The following is a 13,388-nucleotide window of genomic DNA, read 5'->3' as shown; positions in this document are numbered from 1 at the left end:
AGTCTCACTGCTCTCTCCCCCTCTTGTGCTTCTTTATGAGGTCTCAATGCTCTCTCCCTCTCGCGGTTTGTGGCAAACCTCCTACAGCTCTTGCAAGGCCTCCACTATGAGGCTGCAGGAAAGATAGGGAAGATGCATCATACTAATAAATTGCTCCTAGAATCAGCCAAACCACAAGAGTGGAATATAGGTCAGCACGTTATGATGCGACATTATGAGAGAGCGGGTCTGTTTGAATTCCTGTACAAAGGACCAAACAGCATTTTGAATAAAGCCAGCCCAATGGTAGATATGGACTAACTTCCTAAATGGCTTAGGTAGTTTCGTATTAATCAGATGAAACTATTTAAAGGGCAATGTTTACTGAAAGGGAAAGTAGCCAACATCAGGCCCACGGACCCAACAGTATGGAATCCAGAAGAACCACTTCCCAAAGGGACACCTGAGGAGGAGTTCAAGCTGAGAGCCAGCCCTGTCCAGGAAGGTAAAGCGCCAGCAGAGATATGCATTACAAAGACAGTGTTAGGGCTCAAATGATTCACTCCTGCGCAGAAGTGATAGGGTTAATAGAGGTCACAGAAGAGACAGGCAATGTTGTTAACCCATAACTACTAGCCTGCGTCCAAAAGAAAAGTTTCACCCTCAGAGCTTGATGTATTTTGTTTTATCTTTCAGAAAGATCCAGGTTGATGACTAGTCGAAGATGTGAGCCCAATCATTAATGTTAATAGCTATCCATATTCTGGAAGAGTTGACACAAGTGCATTTTAGTAATCTAGATTGGAAAGGAGATACCTTTGACCAGTCCAGCCTTAGTTATCACAATTTCACTTTTTCCAAACCCCAAGTCATTCCTGGGGACAGTAGACAATTGGGAATATCATGGAGAGATTAAAGGTAACTGTCTAGTCAGTTGCTCTCTTCAAGGAAGATGATGAGCATAGCAAATAATGGAAGGAAAGGGAGTATGTTCATCTGTGAGTTTAGATGGAAGATACTTATGTCAGAGTCTGAAACTACTCTGCTCCTTAGACATTCCACGTTTATCACTTTGAGTCAAGTTGAGGAGAGTGTTGAATGGAAAAAGGTGGGGGGTTATAACCCAGGAGACAACCCGTGAATAATGATAACAGAATTACCTGGAAAAACTCAGCAGGTCTGGCAGCATCGGCGGAGAAGAAAAGAGTTGACGTTTCGAGTCCTCATAACCCTTCAACAGAACTGAGTGAATCTAAGGAGAGGGGTGAACTATATTTCACCCCTCTCCTTAGATTAACTCAGTTCTGTTGAAGGGTCGTGAGGACTCGAAACGTCAACTCTTTTCTTCTCCGCTGATGCTGCCAGACCTGCTGAGTTTTTCCAGGTAATTCTGTTTTTGTTTTGGATTTCCAGCATCCGCAGTTTTTTGTTTTTATCCGTGAATAATGATAATGGGCCCGCCTGATAATTTCCAGTTATATTGGTCCAATTGGCAAGGTAAATTCCATTCAGGAAACTATATATTTCTTAGGGGAGATGATGTTCCAGCAGTGTACGCAAAAACGGTGCTCCCTGAGGCAAAGTGTATGTCAGTCCCCATCATCCAAAGACAGAGAATGAACCAAGGGAAGGAGACTCCCATCTTACGCACCAAACTTAACCCATGTGGCCCTGACTGTGATCATAGTTGTAAACAAGGGGTCCCACGGATTTTGTTACAGTGAGCAGCTCCACAGTGTGTTTAAAGAACTATTAAACACATTCAGCACTCCTTAGGGCAAATGAATCGGGTTGTCCGAAATACAGTGGGGGGACCAAAAAATGGTTCGGTCTTGATTCCAATGGGAAAGATTGTATCATATGTACCACCATGAGGTAGTACCTGTGATGCTAAATTTGACAGGAATGACATTATCAAGTTGGTGCAATGCAAAAACATAGGTCCTGTACAAAAGTCTGTTGCACTAAGTTAACAAGTTGGGCATAAGGTTAGATGAATGACTGATCACTGGGACCAAATTTATGTTCCAAACAGAAGTAGTTCACCCAGAAGTAAAATAAATGATTTAGCAACAGGATTTAATACCAGAGCTTCAGTGGTAAATAGTATAGATCTGCCCACATTAAATTGTGCAATTAAAAATCTTAAAATACAACTGAAAAATATGCTCCGGGAGGGGAACACCAATCAGGACACTGAATTATGGGAAGATCAGGTAATGACAAATTACCTGAAGGATATTTTGGGCAAATTAGAGAATCATGCAAAACAATTAATTAATTAATCAGGGAAGGCTGTAATGTTTTGATAGAAGCAGTTCAAATGATGTGTGTGCTACGTACGGGTCCTGGCTGGCGGAACAAGCCCAAGAGAATATTAGACAGATACACAAGGGCGAAGTTCCCTTACGGATCACTAATGAATGTATAACTTCCCTGTCAAAGTATAAAAATAGCAACCTGCCAGCTCAGGGGATTGGTTCAGTTTTACCCTGTCCAGATCAAATATGAAGCTACTAATTGGACCATCATTAGTTTAATTCCGTGTCTATCAGTAGTGACGGGTGAGACTGGACCATTGCCAATATATCGCGTGGAAAACATAGGTTTTGATTTGGGACAGTAGTCATATACAATATCACAATACCTATCTATATGCAGTAAATTTGGGAGATTATGTATTAGGAACTCGGCTAGAAGTTGGGCGAAGTGATTGTGTGCTTGTACGAGATAAGGGGCCACCCTGAAGCAACATGTGGGTTTAATCAGACACAAGATAGATAGAGTGGACAGGATACAATTGTTTCCCTTGGTGGAAAATTCTAGAACCAGGAGACATAGATTCAAGATAAATGGCAGAAGGTATAGGGGGAAATATGAAGAAGAACTTTTTTACGCAGAGGGTAGTCGGTGTCTGGAATTCGCTGCCCAAGTTGGTGGTCGAGGCAGAAACTCTAAACTCTTTTAAAAAGTGCCTGGATCTGCACCTTAAGTGCTTTAAGCTGTAGGGCTACTGGCCGGGTGCAGGAAGGTGGGATTAGAAAGGGCCCCTGGGTGTCCTCGGGCTGGCATGGACAAGATGGGCCGAATGGCCTCCTGTGCTGTAACTTTTCTATGGTTCTAAGCAAATTGTACAATGGAAGCTGTTAGAGCTGATCTGAAGCAGACACAAACTGCATATGTAGAAGAAGGGAGGCTAACAATATAAAAAGAACATCATTTTGGAAACGAAAATCCATGACCTGTTTGCGAAACAGCCTTTTGTTTAACCCCAAAAACAACTGCCAGAATTGGTGATCAAGAATTGATGAATATTTACAATCACAATATCATAGAAATTAGTTTAAAAGATAGGATGAAAGGACAACTCTATGGGAGTTTGTGGAAAGATTTGGTTATAATGTCCCACGATTGTTAGAACTTAAAGAATTGAAAGACAGAATTGCTAAATCCCAGAAAGCATATTTCTGCTTGCAGCAACATAATGCGCCTTAACTTCCTTGGAGTGGCAATGAGCATCAGATTACCACGCCATATCCAATTACTTACACTAAATTTCTTCCGTACCTGTCTCGCCCAACCTTCCAACTCAGGCCGGGCGGGATCCAGGCAGCGCGGCTGTCCTCGAGGCCCAGTGTCACACTCCAGCAGAGTTGGATTGATGGAGAACATGCTCCCTTTTTTGACGGCACTAGCTGTAAGCCGTAAGGCGGGGGTGGGCTGTTGGTCAGGTCGGACCTGTGTGTGGAGGTGGCGGACAGATCAAGTTGGGTTGGGTGGGGGTGTTACCCATGCTGGTGAGAGTTGGGGGCGGGATGTGGAATACCAGGGGTGTGGGGGCAGTCCCCTGGCAGTCGGTCTGGGTCTGTATAATAGTTACCTAGAAGAGGCTTTAATTCCTAACTTTTTTCTGGGTAACTTTTTGTGCAATACAGCTGGAACCATCCGAAGTTTGCAGTTTAAAATCGCATTTTCGGATGGCTCCCAGCACAGGGTAAGTTGAGGAAGTTTGTGCTTCTGGGCAATTGCCATGCAAACCCTTACTTGTGAAGTGCTGAGAAGGATTCCCCATTTCAGTACCCTTCACAATCTAATGCCGGGAAACCCGGAATTCAAGACCCAATGTGTATATTAATAAAAATATTGGTGATATCAAAATTATCACATGGTAGGAAGATTTATGGAATTAGGGCACGAATGTAAATATTTATCTATGGATTAGGATTATATCGCATGTATTGGTTTTTGTTCAATTACTGATAATTCTGTTTCTGCTAATTAACTGCTTTATACAGCAAAGTGTGAATGAAGTGTGTCAATGACTGCGCTCACGAGTAAGGGAACTCGAGCTATGAAACTCCAAAGGGATATAAAAAAAGGATTACTCTAACTGGATAAATTACGAAAAAAAATGGTGATTTTGGATTATAAAATTTTGTATTTTTGTGTGGGGAGGCTGTCGGCCTACAGCTGGCAATCACTAATTTTTGTGATTTTATTTTTGCTTCACTTTTGATTTTTAAGTGAACCTGTAATGAATCTTACTTTGTAGACATTGATCTATTCCCAGATGTGATTGTGCTTTGATTAATTAATCAATAATAATCAATAGTGACATGTTTTCCCAAGACTTTGTTTTTCACAGCTGGTATTTGGCCTACATCTTTTACTTTAGTATTATGGTTTAGAAAGGGAAAACAAAGTTTTTTTTTATATCAGTAGTCCCTTTTCTTACTGCATTCAATGACCCTTGAACTACAAGCCAGGACAATGAATAGCCTTACATGGGGTGGTCAACTATAGTTCAGAATCAGGAGATGAAGTTTGATTGATAGCAGATGGCGACACCATCAAAAGATGCATAAGCTGCTTGAATATAGCAAAGTCTACGAAGCCTTGCTGTGCCTGTGAAGAGAACTGAGAAGGAATTATGTTTACTAGACTTGTTTTGAGAATGTCTGAACAAGGCCTTGAAAGGCTAGAATGGAGCCAGAAACTTAGCTTAAAGGGATTTGGGGCTGCAGTTGGAGTGGATTAGTCAACCACTGAAGACGAGGGAAGAAGGGACATCGGAGTGACTGGCCGATGAGCCCACTCCCATGTAAGGTTCTTCAGAAACTTGTTAATATATGTACCAAAGGTGAATTTTACCAATATATGGTCCTGTCGTGGAACAGATGAATTTGAGGTTCTTATTTGTGCTTTAAAAACGTCTTTCTTCTACTCTTCTGATATATATAAGATGCTTTCTTCATTCATTAAGTTAACTTTCTTTCTTCTTACTTTTCTATATTATCAATTTCTACTTTTTATATTATCAATTAAAATTGTTACATTATTATTCTAATTTAATTATTCAATAAAATTGTTATTTTAACACATTACTTGGCATTGTTACTCATTCCTGTTACATCCAGCGTACAGCTCCAAACCTAAGTGAGACTCCACAAGGGATTCCCATGCCCTTACAGTCCTCTTTTGTTCTCTATATACCTGTGATTTGGACTTGGGTATATGGAAGACAATCTCCAATGTGCAGATAAAAGTAGGAAGTTTAGCATATAGTAAACAAGAATGAAAAAAATTCAGGAAAGCTGGTGGATAGGACAGAGATAGGGTATGAAACTTAACGTGGAGAAGTGCAAGGCATTACACTTTAACTCGGAAAACAAGGAATGGGAGTATACACGTAATGGAAAGACACTGAAGGACATGGATGAATCAAAACATGCAGGAGCAGTTCAAATACAGAGAGGGAAAAATTTGTTTGCATAGCATCACTTCCCCAGGAATGACTGCAAGTCTGTTCATGGCTACTCTAATTTCTCCTCCATTATTCCTTGAAAGTTTATGGCTTTACCTGCCTGTAAAAAATGGCATGTTGTATTTTATACACTGTGGCATAGAGTACAAGGGGAAAGCAGTGATACAAAACATTGGTTAGTTTCTAGTACTGCATGCTCTTTAAGTATTCTATTATAGAAAGGACATTAAAGCCAAACAGAATGTACAAAGTGGTGTTACCAGAGTGACAGAGGGATAGGAAAAAATAGTCCCGAGGAGAAATGTGAGATAGTGGGAGTTTTTCCACTGGGAATCTTGAGTAGATTCTATAAATATTTTTTAACGTTATGATATTTTCTTCACTTGAGTCTGTGATGAGGGGATTCATCAATTCATAATTGCCACGAGGAGCCTGAAGAGATTTTAAAAGAAATTTCTTTACATGGAGCATGGAATAGTTGATACAGAGCCTATTGTATATTTTGAGAAAATTCGGTAAATACTTGAAGCAGGAAATACTATGGGAGAGGGTGTGGTAATGCAATTTGTTTTGAATTGGTCTGGAATAGGGAGAACACAGATGTGATCAGCCGAAAGGCTTCTTTCTGTGATTCTATGGTAGAGATAGTACAATGCCATATAAAGAGCGGTAGTTTCATTTTATAGAAATAAATTATGCTGCATAATTTTTTCTCTTACCCCCTTAGGTTCATCATTTTCCAAACCAGTTCGACCAAGATCTGGAATCCATGCTAAAATGTTAACATCACTGCCACCGCTGTAAAGTTCCTGCAAAGAGAAACTTACATTTAAAACACATTTCTGTACATAAAAACAAAAAAACTGCGGATGCTGGAAATCCAAAACAAAAACAGAATTACCTGGAAAAACTCAGCAGGTCTGGCAGCATTGGCGGAGAAGCAAAGAGTTGACGTTTCGAGTCCTCATGACCCTTCGACAGAACAGTTCTGTCGAAGGGTCATGAGGACTCGAAACGTCAACTCTTTGCTTCTCCGCCGATGCTGCCAGACCTGCTGAGTTTTTCCAGGTAATTCTGTACATGTTGGCAGACCAGTTCTCAATACAGCAGACTTTCAATGAGTGATAAAATTCACAATTTTCTCCTAACAGAAGATGTTTTTATTCTATAAAAAGAAACTAACTGTGGGGAGCCACTCAAGTTCAAAATTCTTGTTTCACCATCTTTGCTCCATGCACAAAAGAACTAGAGTTTCAACTGCAAGAACAGCTTATATTCGCATGGTACCTTCAACATAATGAAATGCTCCATGGCACTTTTTATAGGAGCATTATAAACAAAATAACACCAAGCCATATAAGGAGAAATTAGGTCAAATGCTTGGTCAAAGAGGTGAGTTTTAAGGAGTGTCTTTAAGGAGGAAAGTGAGGTACAGAGGTGGAGAGTTGTAGGAAGGGAATTGCTTAGCTGAGGGCCATGGCAGCTAAAAGCATGGCTACCAATGGTGGGGTGATTAAAATCAGGGATGCTCAAGAATCCAGAATTATATGAGTGCAGATATCTAGGAGGGTTGTTAGGTTCGAAGGGATTAGAGATAGGGAGGGGGTGAGGCCACAGAGGGATTTGAAAACAAGGATAAGAATGTTGAAAACAAGACATTGTCTCTCCACCTGCCAGTGTAAGTCAGCGAGCACAGGGGTGATGGGGAACTGGACTTGGTGCAAGTTAAGATACAGGCAGCAGAGTTTTGGAAGCCCTCAAGTTTACAGGTGATAGACTTTGGGAAGCCAGCCAGGAATGTGTTGGGATAGTCAAGTCTAGAGGTAACTGAGGCATGAATGGTGGTTTCAGCAGCAGATGAGCTGAAACAGGGGTGAAGTCGGGCAATGTTATAAAGCTGGAAGTAGGCGGTCTCAGCGATATTCAGAACCTAATCTCAGAGTCAAATATGATACTAGGATTGCGAACAGACTGGTTTAGTCTCACATTGTTGCCAGTGAGAGGAATGGAGTTGGTAGCTAGGGAATAGAATTTGGAGCAGGGACCAAAAACAATGGCATCAGTCTTCCCGATACTTATTTGGAGAAAATGTCTGCTCATCCACTACTGGATGGTCAGATAAGCCATTTGATAATTTAGCAACAGTGGTGGAGTTGAGAGATGTGATGGAGAAGTAGAGCTGGGTGTCACCAGCATACATGAAAACCCTGTGCTTTTGGATGATGTCACCAAGGGGCAGAGTGTAGCTAAGAGGGGGTCAAGGATTGATCCTTGGGGGACTGCAGAGGTAATGGTGCAGGAAGGGAAGAAAATCTATTGCAGTGATACTCTGGCTATGATTAGATAGATAAGAATGGAACAAGGTGACAGCAGCCCCACCCAGCTAGATAACTGTGGAGAGGTGTTGAAGGAGGATGATGTGGGTCAACAGTGTCAGCAGCTGCAGACAGATCAAGAAGGATGAGGAGAGATAGTTTAGCTTTGTTACAGTCGCATAGGACGTCACTTGAAATGCTAATAAGAGATATTTCAGTATTGTGGCAGTGGCAGAAACCTGATTGGAGGGATTCAAACATGGAGTTCCACAAAAGATGGGAATGGTTTTGAAAACCGAGAACGCGTTCACCGACTCTGGAGAGGAAAGGGTGGTCAGAGATCGGATGGCAGTTTGCAAGGATGGTGACATCAAGGGTTGGTTTGTTGAAGAGAGGGGTGATTATGGCAGATTTAGAGGAAAGAGGGACAACACCTGAACAGAGAGAACCATTTACACTTTTGGCTAACATAGAAACCAGGAGGGGAAGTTGGGTGATCAGCGGTTTAGTGGGAATAGGTTGAAGGAGCTGCAAGTGGGTCTCAATAATCTCTAATGGGTTGTAAATGAAACATCCACATAATGGAAAAACGTGAAGTCCTTAAGTTAGACATTTCTAGAAATATCAGCAATATCTCAGTCACTGCCTGATTGGAGGTTTCAGTTCATCGGTCAGCTGCACACCTTTAACCTATTGCAAATAAAGTATAGACTAAATAGTTTACTTACTTGGAAGTAAGCCTGGAATGTGCAGCAGTTTACATAATTATAATGTCCCCTGAGTTCAGTTAACAGTTGTCCAGAGAAGATGTCATACACCGCAATACAACTATCAACAGGAACAAAGGCAAAATCTGGACTGCAGCCACTGGACACTGTAAACTTGAGACCTTTTCGGCTTTCATTACACACTCTTCCATAATTGACCTGTAAATGTTAAATCATTGTTATTACTTCTTAGTTTTATACGTTTTTAGTTTTTAATAACTTTTCTAATTTTATTATCCTGAATTATTCTGAATTAGGCTAAAACTGCAGAATTTACGGGCAAATACAATAGTAGATAAACAAAAAGCAAATTACTGCAGACCCTAGAAAACTGACATGAAAATAGAATATACTAGGAACACTCACTTGGCCAAGCAGTGTCTGTGGAGAGATATACAGGAGATTAATCTTTCAGTTCTATGGCTTTTTGTCAGAATAGTTCAAGAGAATGTTGGTAAACTAATATAACTTGATTGAGGATTATCCCAAATTCCCCAAAAGGTGATGTGATGTTCTGATTTCAGTCGGATGGACTGAACAGAAGCAACCTGCTTCCTTAATTGGGAGAAAGGAGCAATTTCAAGACTGGCTGAATTTTACACTGCTCTGCAGGGCGGGTGTCTGATCTGGATTGCCGAATTCCACCCCCACCTTTCAAAGACACCTGATATTGTGTCTTGTGGCCCATTAACGGCCACCCAGCAGACAACCGGCCAACTGTTGAGGAGAATGGTTGGCAGCTGTCCCAATCAGGTAGGAAAATCAGGGAAACAGGGGGCAGGCCATGAATTGGAAGTCTCAGTCAGGGCCACCCAATCAAAGGTACCTCTGACATGGGACAGTGGCAGCTGCACCAGAAGAATTAATTTGAAGTCAGAAATGTTTTCAACATTTTTAAATCAATTGAACTATTGCAGCACTAGTAGTTAAGATCTTGGTTTTAAATGTTGATGACTACTGTGCTAGTCATGATCATTCAGGACCCTTGTCAGAGAGGAAAGAACATTTGAATGCAGCTGACTCATTCCCCTTATGGATAATAAGTGTTAGGAAAAACCTCAAAATCAATCTTTTCATAAATCCATGTCGACTCAGAAAATCATGATTAAACAAGTGCACTGTTACCACATCCCTAATAGATTCTAGAATTTTGCCCAGTATTACAGTTCCCCTTTCTTAAATAGTAGTGTTTGCTACATTCCAATTCTTGGGAACTGTTCTATAATCTAAGGAATTCTGGAAGATCAAAACTAATCCATGCACAATTTCTGCAGCTTTCTCTTCTAAAACCCTAGGATGTAGCTCATCAAATCCAGGGGATTTGTCACCACTCAGGCTCATTAATTTGTGCAGTACTTTTTCTTTACTTATACTGATTTATGGTCCTTTTTCTTGCTGGACCCTTTGTTCCCCATTATTTACAGAATGCTTTGTGTCCGCCAAGATGACAGATACAAAGCATTTGTTTGATGTCTCTGCTATTGCCTTATTATAACTTCGCCTATCTGTGCCTCTTATGGGCTGAGGTTTAACTTCACCAATCTTTTCTGATTTACATACACCTATTTTTATGTCTCTTGTTCGTCTCCTCTTATAATCTCTTTCCTTATCAATTTCATGATCTTTTTTGCTGAGTTCTGAAATTCTCCCAATCCTCAGGCTCACTATTCCTTTTGGCAAATTATAAGCCTCTTTGTTTGATCCAATGTGGTCTTTAACTCTTGTGAGCGCATTCCAGACCGTCACCACCCTCCGGGTAAAAAAAGCTTTTCCTCACATCCCCCCTGAACCTCCTGCCCCTCACCCTGAACTTATGTCCCCTTGTGACTGACCCTTCAACTAAGGGGAACAGCTGCTCCCTATCCACCCTGTCTATGCCCCTCATAATCTTGTACACCTCAATCAGGTCACCCCTTAGTCTTCTCAGCTCCAACAAAAACAACCCACGTCTATCCAACCTCTTTTCATAACTTAAATGTTTCATCCTAGGCAGCATCCTGGTGAATCTCCTCTGCACCCTCTCCAGTGCAATCACATCCTTCCTAAAATGTGGCAACCAGAACTGCACACAGTACTCCAGCTGTGGCCTCACCAAGGTTCTATACAACTTAATGCTAATCACTGATGAAATTAGCTACATGCCGTTTCTGAGAATACAAGCTATGTTATATAATTTCAAGTGTGACCCTTCACACTTTCTTGCCTGTCCTAAAAGTTTTACATTGATTTCAATCCCATTCTCACCCAATGTAAATTTGTTCTGCTGAATAAAAAATATTTCTTTAAAACGCAATCTTTGCTGGAAATGTTTATTTTTGCGTGGATCTTGACTGTCTTGTGTGGTTGACCAGTCGACAACACACAATAAATAGCAATGTACAGGACAGCCAATGTTGCTGTGGGACTATGACACCAGAATGAATTTCTGTATCTAGGAGAGAACTCTGAAAGGAAAAGCTGGAAGAAGGAAAACACTCATGCCTTCTTTACTTGGAACAGAGATCTCCACAGCAAGACAAGATCAATCCTGTAAAGTAATTTCAGCAATACCTGTGCTAGCAGAGGCATCAAGATTCTTTTTGTGATTGAATTTTCTGGATTCTTCCAACTACCAGGTAGTAGAGACAAATGCGAGAAGCTATCTTTTTGCACAGATCCGCAGTCTTGCTGACCTCCTCAATGATCCGATAAGCTTTTGTGTTGCTGATTCCTATGAATCAGGCTCCAATATTAAGGAAAGTTTCAAACAAATCAGTCGAGTCCCAAATGCAATTTTGCCAATAATTGTGCAAGATTCAGAAAAATACAACTGCACAAGTGAGAAAGGCTAAGGAGAGGGACTCCATAGATGCAACAGAGAGGAAGTCATTCAGTGGAATGACCTACTAATTATTTAACTGGAAACCTTGTGTGGCTTTTTTCATTTTCTTAAATATTTGCACATCTGTTGTTGCTCTGTCTCTGGCCTCAAAATATCATCCAACATCTTCCATTAACTAACTCTCTCTCTATGATTTCCTACTCATTTTTCACTCCATTTTATCCAATCTTACTTAAATGCCCGTTTATCCATCAGTCAGTTTTGATAAAGAGTACACACAGAAACATCACAACCTGTCTTTTTCTTACAGATGCTGACCGATTTGATGAGCATTTTTAGCATTTTCTGTTACCCATAACTTGTAGTTTTCCATTTTATTGATAACTTGCAAACATTTATTCTTAAGTAAATAAGGCAGCAGTTATTATATTCTTTACTAAGCAATCAAAAGCATTTCTCTAAAATACTTAATTAAATTACAATTATAGTCTAGCTCCATTTCGGCTTATGATGTGTGGAAAGCAGTTAAGTACCAGCGTATTGTGTCCCGTGGAACTATTCCAGAGTCTCATGCGATCGTCTGTGCCAATAGTTAAAAAGTGGAGTCCATCAGTTGTAAAACATAGACCATTAACACGCCCATTATGAGCAGTATTTGCTGTCAAAGAAGAAACAAAATGGGTTAAAGTTCATGCTTATTGATATTTCACTAATGACTGATAATAGAAATCATGGTATTCTTTAATTCAAAGGGTGAGCTTTAATGACAGTCAGCACCTGAATCATTAACCTGCCTTTCCTCTTCACAGATGCTGATGGTTTTATGATATTTCCAGAATTTTCCATTTTTACTTTGGGTTTCTAGCATTTGCAATAACTTTCTTGTTTGTCTAAAGAGGTCATGCATTTCCCCTAGTTAATTTGCTGATCTCAACTTGAGTAGTAGTGAGATTTTTGCAACTGGGTTCAGCTTCTCTGTTCTATGAGGTTAAAAATATGTAGGAATAGTTATATCACAAGAATTATCCAAAGACTACTGCTGAAGAGTGCATGTGTGGACATGTGACAGGACAAGACTGGACTCTGCTATTATACCTCATGTGATAGAATAGATAAACGAGGCTAAGTTCAAATACGAAGTAAAGCAACTTGAAAAATAAACAAAGTTTACTTTTTCCCAGCAAGAGTCAAATAAAAACAGGAAAGAATGGTTTCAGTAATTAGTAGCTAATTATAAAGTATTAGCAAACATATGAACAGTAGTAGACCATTCAGCCCTTTAAGACATTACACAAAGTCACATGTCTAGGCCAGACATGGGATTGGAGATGGGGAGGTGGTCATCAAGAAAGGGCTTGCAGGAAAATGAATAAAGTCTTACAAGCAAAAATTTTTACAAGCTTATTACCTGCCTCTGAAGAAGATTTAGCAATCTCACCATTGTGCTGATCAAGCAAAATTAAACTCCCAGAAGCTTTTCGTACATCCCAGATCCTAACTTTGCTATCGGCACTAAGAAGAAAAGTGAATAAAAAATATATTTTAGAAACAGGGAGCAGCAACCTACTGTTCTTGGAATCACTTCCAGCGAAGTAGAAAGGTATGTGTGAATACTAACAAATGGTGGGATCCAGCTCTACTGAGCTCTTGCTGCTACAACTTGAATATTAATCCTTCGGGTTATCAAAAATAAGACACAAAATGACCCTTTCCAAATTCAGGGGTGCCAAGGGCAATTGTAG

The 13,388-nt window shown here is 40.3% G+C and overlaps 1 protein-coding gene across 3 annotated transcripts in view; it reads right to left on the bottom strand.

The window, feature by feature from the left end:
* ercc8 (excision repair cross-complementation group 8) overlaps nt 1-13,388 on the bottom strand; it is a 65,911-nt gene that overhangs the window by 10,863 nt on the left and 41,660 nt on the right. For 2 of the 3 annotated variants that reach the window (XM_041195844.1, XM_041195827.1), the window contains 5 exons: nt 13,055-13,158; nt 12,180-12,304; nt 8,787-8,984; nt 6,463-6,552; nt 4,764-4,896 (listed from right to left, as the gene is read on the bottom strand). In XM_041195844.1, coding sequence (XP_041051778.1) covers nt 4,777-4,896; nt 6,463-6,552; nt 8,787-8,984; nt 12,180-12,304; nt 13,055-13,158 — 637 coding nt within the window. In that variant the 3' untranslated portion in view covers nt 4,764-4,776. The remainder of the gene's footprint in view (nt 1-4,763; nt 4,897-6,462; nt 6,553-8,786; nt 8,985-12,179; nt 12,305-13,054; nt 13,159-13,388) is intronic. The other variant, XM_041195834.1, reaches the window with a different exon arrangement.

This window comes from Carcharodon carcharias, chromosome 1 (genome assembly GCF_017639515.1).
Source record: "Carcharodon carcharias isolate sCarCar2 chromosome 1, sCarCar2.pri, whole genome shotgun sequence".
Lineage (NCBI taxonomy): Eukaryota > Metazoa > Chordata > Chondrichthyes > Lamniformes > Lamnidae > Carcharodon > Carcharodon carcharias.
The sequence above is the reverse complement of the archived record's forward strand: the minus strand, read 5'-3'. Positions and strand labels throughout refer to the sequence as shown.